At 44.4% G+C, this 13,962-nt stretch overlaps 2 protein-coding genes across 9 annotated transcripts in view; one reads left to right on the top strand and one right to left on the bottom strand.

Moving 5' to 3' along the window:
* CEP290 (centrosomal protein 290) overlaps positions 1–3,468 on the top strand; it is a 118,121-nt gene extending 114,653 nt beyond the window's left edge. For all 6 annotated transcript variants that reach the window (XM_019514830.1, XM_019514827.1, XM_019514828.1 and 3 more), the window contains 2 exons: positions 551–657; positions 2,662–3,468. In XM_019514830.1, coding sequence (XP_019370375.1) covers positions 551–657; positions 2,662–2,850 — 296 coding nt within the window. In that variant the 3' untranslated portion in view covers positions 2,851–3,468. The remainder of the gene's footprint in view (positions 1–550; positions 658–2,661) is intronic.
* Positions 3,454–13,962, bottom strand: part of CUNH12orf29 (chromosome unknown C12orf29 homolog) — a 19,264-nt gene continuing 8,755 nt past the window's right edge. For 2 of the 3 annotated variants that reach the window (XM_019514833.1, XM_019514834.1), the window contains exons 4-7: positions 12,043–12,159; positions 11,229–11,426; positions 6,277–6,446; positions 3,454–4,456 (exon numbers count right to left, since the gene is read on the bottom strand). In XM_019514833.1, the coding sequence (XP_019370378.1) occupies positions 4,268–4,456; positions 6,277–6,446; positions 11,229–11,426; positions 12,043–12,159 (674 nt within the window). In that variant the 3' untranslated portion in view covers positions 3,454–4,267. Of the gene's footprint in view, positions 4,457–5,015; positions 5,179–6,276; positions 6,447–11,228; positions 11,427–12,042; positions 12,160–13,962 lie in introns of all 3 variants that reach the window. The other variant, XR_002096831.1, reaches the window with a different exon arrangement.

Raw genomic sequence — 13,962 nt, 5'->3', positions numbered from 1 at the left:
GGTTGGTTGGATGAATCTCACCTGAGTTCCACCCCCTGCCTCACCCAAGTTTAATCAGCTGCAGTCAATTGTCAGATTGCAGTAGAAAGGAGACTTAAGGGGGCTTTAGAAAGGAGTGTTGTTTCCAGTGATTGGGTAACAGGCAAGAAGATTGCTATGGAAGTTAGACAGGGGTTGAGAGTCTACACTGTAAAGTGCCACACTTGGTGGGTAGCCTGGGAGAAGCAGAGATCTTTTCATATTTCTTTGGAACCATTTTTCATCATCCATGCCAAGTTAAGAGATGCTAAGAGACTATTGCCTGTTGAGAGCCTTCTCTGAAGGGGAAGTAGCTCAGCAGCATAAAACCTGATATAGTCTCAGGTACCATGACACAGCACAGATTGTACCACTGAAGCCTACACTGGATAAATGCACATTGGCAGAATAGTTTTCTTTCTGCTGAAATAGTAACTGTGAAATGACAATGGGCATAGGATTCTGATCAGGTTAATCGTATAACCTAACTTACAGTGCCTTAACTTAGTAACCTAAATTCTTATTTTTGTAGGACAAGATGAGTTTTTGGATAGTGGTAGAACTGACAAGCTAATGACAGATACGGTTGACCTTGAGACGCATCTGAAAGCATCAGAACTAGAAAAGCAGCAACTTAAGGTGAGTGTTGCATGTCTGCCATTTGGTTCACTTTTGACCATACAAAGTTAGGTACAGGTTGAAGGTAGAATCCTTCTTAAGTTTAGTTACTATGTCTCAAAATATTACTTTTAAACTCTCTAGAAATGTCTGAAGAGACTCTTGTGAATTTGTGCCCCTAGTGTAAGAGAGGGAATTTGGCATTGTCCAGTATGCTGAGCAGCTAAAATGTTCCACCATCAAGTTGCTCACACTTGCTTCTTCCCTGGATAATTTGGTAGCCAGTAACTGCCATTCTTTGGCTCCTTCCTTTTTCCCCATATGACAAATGTAATATACCCAAAGATTTCTCCATCCTGTATGTTAGATTTACATACCTTCCAAATAACTGGGCCAGGTGTGGGCAAAATATGGCCCATGGACTGCATGTGGCCCACCAGCTGATTGGATCTGGCCCGCAGGCAGACACCTACCAATGAAGTGCATCGAGCCCTGCTGGTGGTTAGCCCTGATGTGCTTGTCCTGGGGCTGAGTCCCACCCAGGGCAGACTGCTGTGCTTCCAGCCTCCTTTGCCAGCAGGCACGGCTTCTGAGCAGGGCTCTTGCTGCTGCTACTGTCCAGGGAACTGCTGGGCTCCCCCAGTCTCCAACAGCTCCTCATCCAGTCCCTGCTGTAGCACTTGGGGCAGCAGGTAGGAAGAAGCTGCAGCATTGAGGGGAGCAGGGTGGGCTCTGCCTACAGCTCACTCTGGTCCTGCTTGTGCCAGGCAGGGGAGTGTGTGTTGAGGGAGGGGTTGGGGGCGTGAAGGAGCTCGGCTGCTCACAAAGCCCTGACCGGCAGGCAAGGACAGACAGGAGCGGGGGAGCAGAAGCAGGAGCCAGGGTGCACTTGGTGCAGCTCTGACAGGAAGGCAGGTGAGAGAAAAGCAACAGCAGCAGAAGCCAGCATAGGCTTGGCTGTAGCCTCTCCAGGCAGGCATAGAGAGCTGGTGATGCCAGGTGTAGCTCCCTGCCCCCACACCCTTCTGATAGGGGCTTCTATTGCTGCCACCCAGTAGCAGCTGCTTTCCAGCCCTTTGCAGCACCAATCTCCCTCCCTCCCCCTGCCTGCAGAGGGGCTGGGCTCAGCCACATTGTGAAGAGCAGGCAAGAGGGAAGCCCCCACATGTGCACACCCAACCCACCCACCCCCTCTATACCCACACACATACCCAATACTGTCCCACACACTTCATCCACACACACACACCCACACTGACCCCCACCATACCCACCCGCCTACATACACACAAACCCCACCATATCCACACACTCTACACCTCAACCACACACATCCACCCACCCCCACACCCTCCCCTCAAACCCACACACACATCCAACAGTCCCACACTAACACAGAGTCATTTTCCCTACACCCACGTATACACCCCAAACACACCAGTCCCACACACCTCAACCATACATGCCCCACACCAACACATACACCCGTTCTGCACCTCCATCTCCCACCAACTATATACTCCCCCAGCCACACACCTCCACACAATATACAGGCAAATCCGTACTCCTATTAAGAGTACTTCCTAGACAAGGGGAAGAGACTTGCAGTGGCAAAGGTCAGGGGGTGGGGTACTTGTCAAGGGGTGGGGCTACACTCGCGGCCCTTAATGTCTCACCAAAACTTGTTAAGCAGCCCTCCAGTCAAAATAATTGCCTGCCCCTGGACTAGGCTGTCAAGGAAACCAAATAAAAGAGGAAGTTTGCCATGCTTTCCATAACTAAGTGAAAATGTAGAATAGAATTGTTGAATTACTTCAGTACAGTTGTTTGCAGCCCTTGCCAGTGGAAGTAATAGGTACCTGTATGATATTTAATGTCCAGTATGAAAAGGGATGCATGCGCATGTTTAAATTCAGCTCATAAAAGAGAAAGAAATGCAGTAATTGCTCTTCTGCACTCTCACACAGAAGCATGCATCAACTTAAACTGTTCAAAGTAGGTAATGTGGATTTTTCTTTAAATTAGGAAGAAATCAAAAAGTTGAGAAAAGAATTGGAAAACTTTGATCCTTCCTTCTTTGAAGAAATTGAGGATCTGAAATATAACTACAATGAAGAAGTGAAAAAAAACATCATCTTAGAAGAGAGATTAAAGAAGCTTTCTGAACAGTTTGGAGTTCAAGTGGATATCCCTGCTAGTGTTTCCATTGATTAATTTGCAGTTAATTAGTGCAAGCACCAATATGAAAACTTGCTCAATATTCAGACTTGTTTTCACAAGTTGTTAGGACCAATGATTTGATGCCAGTGAAACTTGTTATTTTTTAAAGCTTATGTCATCAGTTCATATTTAGTGCTTATATTATATATAGCAGAGGTTTAGCTTTTACATTCATCTTCCCCACTCGTTTTGCCTGTATATTTTAGTTCAGAAGTGCCACTGTAGTGCTGTGTTGAATTGTCAGGAGAGAGAAAAGGATTTCATCATGCTTGGAATAGATACGTTGTTGGACTAGAACTATTCCTACCACTCCCACTCTTTTATGCCTCCAGTGCAAGTAGTAAATAACGTATTCCTGCTGTCTAACTCTAGCAGGTAACTCAGGAATTGACAGGTGGTCCTTTTGCTATTTGAGCTACTCATTTCCCACCTCCACTTAGGAAATTGAAGAATGAAGAGGTTAAATCAGCATGCCAGTAAATATTTTTATATGTAGATGTACAGGTAACTTATCTGAAAGTTTTCAGTATTTTTGTAGATCTTTATTGGTGTATATATCTTTATAATACAGCTGTAGACAGACCATGAGAATAAACAGCAGTTTAAATAGTCTTTATTTTTATATGTTAAGTTTTGAAACGTTACTTTACATGCATCTCTTGATAAAGTGTTTTCTAAACTAGTTTAGAACTTAAAGCAGGTATTCTAAAACCAATTCTCATCTTCTTTGAATAATTAAGCATTTTTACAATTATTAATACTAGTGATTTTTACATGATATTAAATACCAAAAGTTTTTGCTTCAACAAAATGGAAACACTCATAACTTAATAAATTACACTACCTGGTTTTCAAGTTGTAGAATGCTGCAGCTTATAGATAAAAAATTACTGCTGCCTCACATGCATGCAGGAGAACAAAATATTAAATTTCAGGGCTGGATTATTGTCCTGCTTTAAATCCATCTTCACTAATAATACTGCTCAATTCTTTCTAAACCTCGGGTCTAAACTTGACAGTATCCCATTATTGATGTGGAATATAAAATAAACATACAGATATCATTATAGTTCACTGATCTTAAACCATCATTACATTCTCTCATTCACTATAAAAGCTGCTTGGGGTGGCTAATGCTGTACTTATTCCTAAGCCCAACAGTTTAAAAAAGGTAGACTCAATATTTAAGGATCTTTCAAAACTAAAAGAGCTTATATTCTGGAAGCTACAACTGTGATATCTACACTAATGCTTTCCTGGTACACCAAACTGGTCACTTATGCCCAACATTACTAGTTTTGTGGATAGAAAACTACCATCAAAATTATTTGCAAAAGTTTATTTTTTATTCTGTAGGCAAGGTGGGAGGAATGTACAGCAGTACCTAGGCAACGAAGTTAGATTTGTTTTCTTAGAAATCAAATGTTATATCTTTGAGTCTACTGAATCTTTGGCCATCCAGCTTTGAAAAATGGTGAAACAAACTCTTTGGTTCAAAGTCATAGTCATATTTGGTCCCACTGACAGAGACAACAACTGGCTGAGAATTCAGATGCGTCTCTGCAATTGGCCAGTGCAAGCCAAGATGATGGCGATGGAGCTAAGGAAAGAGAAAGAAGAAGTCAGTGTAAAAGTTCACCATGTAGACCACCTGTAACAAGCACCTTTTACTAGTGTCTTGACAAAGTTGACCAGCAATTCTGGCTTACTACTGGGCTGTCCAACTTTGAAGTGGCCAGAAGCCACACCAGGGCAAACCTCAGGCCCCAGACTGCATAGATGCTCCTTCTCCCCTGCTGCCCTGCCTGGATATCCCACCCCCACTGCAGCACCATGCACCTGTGCAAGTACACCCCTCCCCATACCACATGGCCCTGGCTTTACCCTCCTCCCCCCAAGCTGCACTGCCCTGCACCCCAAGGTGAGGGGAGGCAGTAGAAGCTGGAGGAAGGAGGGGAAGCCCAGAGACTCCAGCTACTGCTCCAGACACAGAGATGGGAAGGGGCAGGAGCTCAGAAGCCACAACTTAACACCTTATAGGCCACCAGTTGGGACAGTCCTGGCTTTTACTACTTTAAGTTCAGAATTATGGTACACAGTATCTAAAAATGGTAAGTTGGGGTTTTTTTGAGCTAGTAATACCACTGCAAGCAACTTACTTTCCTGGTGCTCTCCAAAGCAAGTTATGATACTTCTGCTGCTTTAAATCATTCACTCTATAATGACTGGTTACAGCTGATCTCAAACTTTAAGGCCATGTGTTATACAGCAATGACATCAAGTGTTTTGATAAAAAGCATTAGGAAGAGGTTGTATGTTTAGCTGTCATTCAAATGAGAGAAAAAGCATATGACATCTGAGGACTCCAGAGCTCAATTTGAGCACAGCGATCACATTGGCACTGAATGTTTTGTTCTAACAGTTTGACAAAAAAAACAAACCAAAAACAAAACCTTTGGTTCTTAAATATTACTTATACAGGATACGCATGCTTAAATTTTTAAAATGGAAAGTAATTAAAGTAAGAGTGTTGTACACTGTTTTAGTGTACTAAACACAAATAATTGTTGAGATCTGATTGCTCTTCCTGCCACCCATGTTACCTGGCAAACTTTTATTATAACACTACATGGAAAGCAACATAGGAGAATGACAGCATAAATTATAGCACTTTCTAAAGAATAATTGATTTTAATCAGTTAATGCTATGGGGGATGCTAGGAGAACTGGAAAAGCAACATCGTTAGATGAGGAGAGGAAAATCATTGGGAAAAGATACTTATAAAGAATGTGTAGTTGATGTTTGACATGCTTCCTACAGGGCAGGGGTGCTCAGTATGTCATTCAATCTATGGGGCTCCCCAAAGGTCCAGAAGTTTGGTAGTGGGAAAACAATGATACTGCTCTCCAGCCACCAAGGTTCCAGATCCACAGGGTACCCCAGGTCCTGTACCCAGGGAAGGTGAAGGGCAGCACTAGCCCCCCAAGCCCAATCCTAGAACATAGCAGGGCTGAGAGCATGACTAGGCCCCACACAGACCATTCCCAGTGCACTGGACTTGATCCACCCTGCAGATTGGCCCCAGCTGACTTATCTGGCCCGCAGAACCAAAAGGTTGAGCACCTCTGCTCTAGGGCTACTTCTAGAGTGTAACGTGATCCAGATACCCACTCAATGAGACTGAAAAATATTTCAAAGTGTGGGAATTAATCATTCTGATCCATTTATAACATTGCATCATACTAGCTAGATGGGTTTTTCACCTAAGGATATTCAGTGGTACATATTTTAATTGATCCTACGCCCCAAATATTAGAAGTTTGTTCCTTTCAACATAAACAACTGAATGTTTGTTTAAATGTATTTTATTATTAGGGAGTTTAAGTATGACAGACTTTCACATGGCAGTCTACAGTTACCTTGATTAAAGTTCCATCGTTGCAGTGCCATACAATTCCTTCTATTTTACCTTCCGTGCCATTGTCAAGCCAGGACAGTATATCATTGTGTTTCAGCACAGGTGGATTCTTTATTTCAAATGCCCCATGTGGTACAAGTAGATGTACAGGGTGCTTCTTACTTCCTAATCCTACATAAAGAAAAGGTTAACCTTGTCACGTATAGCAAGTGAGGGGTGTGTGACAATGATCAATCTTCATATTGGAAAGAAAGAAGTCTATCATTTTCAGGTTCCACTGCAACCATTTGCCCTTATGCAACATTCTAAAAGTTAAGCCTATGAAAGTGCAGTAGTATACATATTGTGATAAATCCAAAGATTCAGCTTTGTAAGAAATTAAATAACTGCCTCTGCAGCTTGCATGACAGAAGGTGCATCTATTAAATGAGTATGGTTAACACACATGCAGACACCCTCCATGCATGTGATCCTGATAGCAAAGATTTAAAACCTAGAACCGTGCATCATAAGGTAGTGACATGCCCTTACTACTAAGCTACAGGCAGAATGCAGGGTAGGGTAGCACCTTCAACTGATTCAGAGTAGTATAAGCTTTTACAGGGGACAGTAGACGAGAGGCGGGCAAAATACAGTTCATAGGCCGGAGCTGGCCTGTCAAGTGCCTGGATCCAGCCCATTGCAGCTACCCCTGCAATGTTCCACATGGGGATGAGTCCACATGCTTCCACCCAGGCAACCAGTGCATGCACTCCTCCCAGCCAGGGCAAAGCTTTTGGTGGGGCTGTTTTGTGTGTGGCTATAGCCAGCCAGATGTTTCTTTGCTCCCCTCACCTTCCAGCAGGAGCAGCAGAGTTGAAACACTCTCTTTTCCCCCTCCCCACCACTCTCCCAGAGTGGCACAGCAGGGGGCAGGAGTGGGAGGAGAAGCAGCCGCTGGAGGCAAGGGGAGCACAGCAGCACCTGGCTGGCTGAAACAGCACCAGGAACAACCCCACTGGAAGCTGCCCCACCATAATCCCACACACAATCCCACACCCCCACTATCTCCACACACCCCCCTCAAACTTCCACACTCCCACCCCTACCCTACTCACACCCACACCCCTCTACATCCAGCCCCTTCCTCCCCCACACCCATTCCCCAACCACACTGCCCCCCCACATATGCCCCTTAACCTGCCACAACAATACACAGAAGTTAGAGTGTATTTTGAGCTATTATGTCATCACTTCTATATACACTACAAACAGACACATATTGGGACAAAAATACTTAAGTAAAATTAAAATAAGTTATCCAAAAAAAAATAAAAAAAATTCAGGCATCTACTATATTATTTGTTTTTTCCAGTTTCAATATGGCAAACCCTTCCTCCCCCCGCCCTCCTTCCCCCCAGGAGTACTTCCAGGGTCAAGGGAGGGACTTCTGGTGGCAAAGGTCACGGATTAGGGGTGGGACTTCTGGTTCCAAGATAGTGACCAGGAGGCAGGGCAACTGTCAGGGGGTAGGACTACCCATGACACCCTCAACAGCTCACCAAAAAAACTCATTAAAAAGAAACCAAAATAATTTCTCGCCTCTGCAGTAGACTGTTACATTTCTCTGAACCAACGGTCTCTAAAGTTGTTAGGCCTTAGGAGTCTCCTACAAAAAGTTATGCCTCTCTAAACTAGTTAGTCTCCAAGGTGCTGCCCTACCCTCTGCCTGACTTCAGACTAACACTGGTAACTATCTCTTAGTAATCTATAGCATCAGGCTCATTATTGCTTGCTGTTCTTCTGGCTTTGCAAAACTTGCATTCCTTTATGCTTAATAACCCACCACTTTACTAGAGAAATGCAGGCTGAAATCCCTTCATACAGAAAACTATCTATAACCCACGGCTTCCACTTCCTGGGCACATGCTTATCCACTATGTTAGCATATAAGAAGGTAACAGCACTAAATCCTTCTCTTCCAGCCACATTTTAAACAGTAAGCCATCCTCAGTGTTTCTGAAATATAGTTGTAGGTTCCAGGCTCCACATGCCAAGCGTACAAAAGTTACCTCTTTGCAGTCTTCTAAATGGAATTCAGACACAGTGGGTGTGTCTACATGTGATACTATATCACTATAGCAACATGCTACGGCGATGTAGCATTGGTCACAAACTGTGACACTGGAACTATGATGCCATAGCAACATGATCCCTCACTATAGCATGTTGCTATGGCAATGTAGCAACTAAAAATAACCATGCACAGCACACATGGTGCAGTATGAGTTGTTACTGTGCCATCATTCAGTACTTTCTTTTGGTACTAAAGTACTAAGTAACAGCACGGTAACAAGCACTGTAGGGACATGGGTAGATGTGCCCAGTGCGATATTTTGCATATCCCACTGGCTAGCTCTAAATGGCTTTCAACTCAGCAGCGGGTTTTTCAAATCACCCTTCCAAGGCACCTAACTCTCCTTTATGCAGTATACAGGGGGACAGGTGCTTAACTAACTCTGAATATAAGATACTTAAGTCCTTCTCCAGATCCGCCCCAAGCCTTTTCGCTTGCAAATTAAGAGATTTCTGCCTCTATGCTGTCCACATCCCTCCTGAAGTGCGGCGCCCAGAACTGGATGCAGTACTCCAACTGCGGCCTGACCAGTGCCGCATAGAGGGGGAGGATCACCTCTCTGGACCTGCTCGAGATGCATCTGTGCATGCATGACAAGGTACGGTTGGCCTTCCTAACTGCCTCCCCACACTGCCGACCCATGTTCATCTTGGAGTCAATGATGACTCCAAGATCCTTTTCCGCCTCCGTGCTGACAAGAGGGGAGTTCCCTAACCTGTAGGTATGGTGCCGGTTGTTCCTCCCCAGGTGCATCACCTTGCACTTGTCTGTGTTGAAACCCATCCTATTCTTATCCGCCCACCCTTGTAACCTGTCCAGGTCCGATTGTAGCCTGCTTCTTCCTTCTAGTGTGCCCACGTCCCCCCACATCTTAGTGTCATCAGCAAATTTGAACAGGGTGCTTTTCACCCCCTCGTCCAAATCACTGATGAAGATGTTGAACAGTGCGGGCCCGAGGACCGAGCCCTGCGGAACCCCACTGCCCACGTCCTTCCAAGTTGAGAAGGACCCATCCACTACCACCCTCTGGGTGCGGCCCTCCAGCCAGTTGGCGACCCATTTGACTGTGTGGGTGTCTACACCACAGCCTCCCATTTTCTTAATGAGAACGGGGTGAGAGACAGTGTCAAAAGCCTTCCGGAAGTCCAGGAAGACTATGTCCACTGCTACCCCTGCATCTAATGATCTGGTGATCTGATCATAAAAAGCCACCAGATTGGTCTGACAGGACCTGCCACTGATGAACCCGTGCTGATTGCCCCTAAGCATGCAGTCCCCTGCTGGCCCCTCCTGGATGTGTGCCAGAATTATTTTCTCAAACAGCTTGCCTAGGATCGAGGTAAGACTAACTGGCCTATAGTTTCCCGGGTCCTCCTTCCTCCCTTTTTTGAAGATTGGAACCACTTTGGCCCTCTTCCAGTCCTCCGGCACCTCTCCAGTGCACCACGAGTGTTCATAAAGCCATGCCAGGGGACTTGCAATGACCTCGGCCAGTTCCTTTAGAACTCTAGGGTGGAGATCATCCGGACCGGCTGACTTGAATACGTCCAGCCCCTCCAGAAGCTCCCTGACTAAATCCTCGCTAACCCTTGGCCCGCATTTTGACGTGGTCATACGGATGACCAAGAACTCCTGATTTTCCAGGCAATGCTAAACGTCTCCATAAATGTAAACAGCTATACAGCTGCAGCTGATGTATTAGGTATTGGAGCATCACTAAATAATTAAAAACTTTTCATTTGCTTACTTCGGCAAAAATTAAAAAAAAATGTCTTTTGTGCAGAAGTCTTTTTTTTGCTCGTCTGTTAAGTGTCATAATTATGCAAAGAAATACATGTACCCAAATGTAACCAAGACCATATCTCTTCCAAAAGTATTTACCAAATATTTAATAATGAAAAAATTATCCCTACTGCCCTTGACCAGTGCTTGGGACTCATAACAAGTGCTTCTAAAGAAGCAAATTTTGCATTTTAGAATTAAGAAAATTGTACAAAAAGCATTTTTAAAAAGTTTTCCCATGAAAGGACTGCTGATCACTGTATTATATACTTAGTATATTTTTCAAGAAACATTTTCTTGAGATACAGTTTAAGTTTAGTAAGCTGCTTTACCAAGGGCAGTCGGTTCCTTCCTTGGTTATGAGAACAGACTTCTTTAAATAGAAAACAAATAAATCTCCTTCCCAGTTCTTCATTTAACTTTGCTAATACACAGTGAAAGTCTCAGTAAAGGCTGGCACTATTAGTTCCAAAAAATTTTTATTGTTTTTTCTATCAAGACACCCATCCAATCCTAGTAGAAATTAGGCTTATTTTTGCCTCACTATAGCTAGCTGAGTCCCAAGCAAAGGGTAAATGGTTGACCTCACTGAAATCTACACTGAAGTAGAAAGTGCAGTTTTCACCAGCTTTTGAATCACAATAGCCATCTAGATGTAAACAACCCTCCCTCTCACCCAAAACCATCACATCTTTCTTTGCAGTTGGGACTCAGTTTCCATTTCATGAAAAAGGAGCAAAGTTTAATGTAGTGGCATCTGTTCCAAGGACCTACAACATACTGTTATTGATAAAATGGACAGCTAAAGAGTTTAAGGATTGTATGGTTGGCAGTGAATTACTGAAATGCTTGAAAATATTTTGGGACCTCAACCTTTGGGCAAAGTTGTAGCTATCCATTTATTTTCCTTAGAAGGAAATTTGGAATGTACCAGTTTCCTTCAGTTTGTGGAACTCACTGAAGCCATTTCAAAGAAAGTGAACATCTTCCATTAAAAAAAATATTACACTGAAAATCTTAACAGCATTAAAGTATTAATGACAAGGTATACTTACCATATGGATTTGCATTAATATTAGTTCCAATAAGCTCCAGTGTTTGTTCCAAAAGGTTTGATAATGGCACAGGACTGATTTGCAGAAGTCCAGGGTCATCAGCATGGTGTTTCAATACAAGAGCGACTTCAGCCTCGTAATTTACAACAGATGAATGCCAGCAATATTGTTTACTGTTTTTCTCCACTGGCACCCAACCTACAAGAAAGTATTCCATGTGATCTCTTAACTGAGACTTGTTAAAAGCTGTATGTGCAGCAACGGTCTAACCTTCAACTCTCCTATGAAATATGAACTTTCATTTCTACCTGGGAGAACTTTTACAATCTTTTGTCCTATGCCCGAAGAAAGGTGCTTGTGCCCGAAAGCTTGCAATTAAAGATTTTTGTTTGCAAAAGTCTAGTTGGTCTAATAAAAGATATCACCTCTTACCACGAGTTCCGATTCCCATGGTCTAAACTTCAGCATTTTACTGCTATTATGGAGAGCTATGCAAGTAATTACAAAGAAAAAGTTAACCCAGAGACAAAAGGGGAGCAGGGAGGGGAAAGAGTTACATACTACCTCAGACGTAGGTCAAAGGAACTTAAGTTATAACTGCTTTTAGTCCAAAGCTTTTTACAATGCAGCCAAATGCCACAAAAAGCATTCTACTGTGGCAGAAAAAAAACACTACTGAATAACTAAGGAAATAATGCACTTGAACTGTATCTTCTGAACAAAAAGGTATTCAACACTTGGACTAATTCTAATAGACTACAGAGGTACAGAAAAATTCCCCTTTTCATTTAAATTGGGCTGTCTCTCTATATACCTGGAATGTGTCCATTTTCATCAGGCAAAGGGTTCCCATTAGAATGCTGTATTTCCTTTGCTGGAATCCAGCACTCCGGGACATGCTTGAAATCTTCTTCAATATTCCAAATAAATTCTAAAAAAAGATAAACAGCTGTGTTTAGACAAAATTTCAGCTAATTTCAAAGTAAGCCTTTAAAGAATGTGCCTAGAAGGACTACGAGCAGGTGATCTAATCTCATTACAGCTTTTATTGTTTAATATTAAAACATTATTTGCGGTACTAAAATGTTTAAACAAAAAGTTTCAATTCCGGCACAGAAACAGAAGATTATATACAATGAAGATCAGCGTGCAGGAAGTTTTAGGATTTGGCATACAACCAGAGTGAAAAATAAGTGCTTAATTAGTTCTGTATACTTTGTAATTACAATTTTGACTAAGTATGGTATTTTACAAGGAAAATAAAGGTTGTGGAGAAGCAATGAGTATAATACCATAATCCTTTTTAAGTTCACAGCCTCAGTAATAAAAAACGACTGTGCCCCTACCTAAACTTAATACAAACAACGCTCGTTAAATACACAAACAGTCTGTCCTAAGTTTTGTTGCATATCATTAAGGCTATTCATCTTGCTTTGCAGTGACCAATGCCTCCAACAGCAGCCAAAAATTGACACCAAGCTTACCAGTTGCACCAGTTATATACTTAAAAAGAGTACAGTGATGTCATAAAACAGACAAATGGGCCCAGAATTCCTATACACTCGAAGAGTATAAGCACTTAACCCACATATATTATAAACAGGGATCCAGGTTTTTTGTTCCCCATGGAAAAACAAAGTAAACCATGGATTTTACCTTTTACTGGAGGCAAACACATATTTTTCATTTTAGAGGAGAAATCTGCAGATTTGGAAGTTTTGCGATAAGCCTTCTGCAGACTGGCAGATTTCTAGCCTCCAGGGAACTGGGAGCAAGCAGGAGGAGGGCGGTCAGACAGGGAGCACCATGTGCATGTACACACACATGGCACCAGGCAGCCTGGAGAGCATCTCCAGCAGGTAAGCAGGTGGGCGGGGGCCTGGAATTGAGCCCGTGGGGGTTGGGGTTGCTACCCAGCTGTGCAGTGTGTGGGGCCTGGGGCAGCTAGTCTGGTAGGGGGAGGGTGAGTCCAGCTCCCAGGACTGTGTGCACTCCCCAGGGGACAGGGCAGACCCGTGCCCCTCAGATCTGTGCATGGGGTGGGGGCAGGTGCAGGCTGCAGGCTCAGGTTCCTGCCCTACCCTGGGGCCTTCGCAGCCTAGTGGGGACAACCTGGCATGGCAAGGAACAGCAGGACCGCACAGAGAAGCTGTTCATCGCTCCGAGCTCCCCGCTGCCCTGGCAACACATCTCCTGTGTGCACGGCAGCTTCGATCGGCACAACTCTGGACCTCAGCCCTGACCTCAGCCGTGCGTGCAGGGGGTGTGTTGCCAGGGCAACGTAAAGCTCACAGCAACAAGCAGCTTCTCTGTGAGGCCCCAATGTTCTCTGCCACACCAGGTCGTGCCCACTGGACTGCAGAGGCCCCAGGGTAGGGCAACAGGGTGGAAGCCCGAGCCTGAGCCCACATCTGCCCCCACTCCTGCCCCACATACTGATCTGGGGGCATGGGTCCCTCCTGTCCCCTGGGAAGGGCATGCAGTGCTGAGGGAGCTGGCCCCACCACACCCCACACAAGCCTGCAGCGTGCAACCTGCCCTACGCCATGCACAGATCTGGGGGCACAGGTCCCTCCCACCCCCTGGGGAGCGTGCACCCCAGCAGGGAGCTGTCCCCGCCACCCGAGCCTGCAGCAGGTGAAAGCCAGACTCCACCCCACTGCAGCAGCCACTGCTGCCTGCCAGGGGTGGGGGGCTGCCAACCCAGCTCCCTGGCCCCAAAGCCCTAGCAGCT

This window comes from Gavialis gangeticus, unplaced genomic scaffold, assembly GCF_001723915.1.
Source record: "Gavialis gangeticus isolate Ggan-Ray unplaced genomic scaffold, GavGan_comp1, whole genome shotgun sequence".
NCBI lineage: Eukaryota > Metazoa > Chordata > Crocodylia > Gavialidae > Gavialis > Gavialis gangeticus.
The sequence above is the reverse complement of the archived record's forward strand: the minus strand, read 5'-3'. Positions and strand labels throughout refer to the sequence as shown.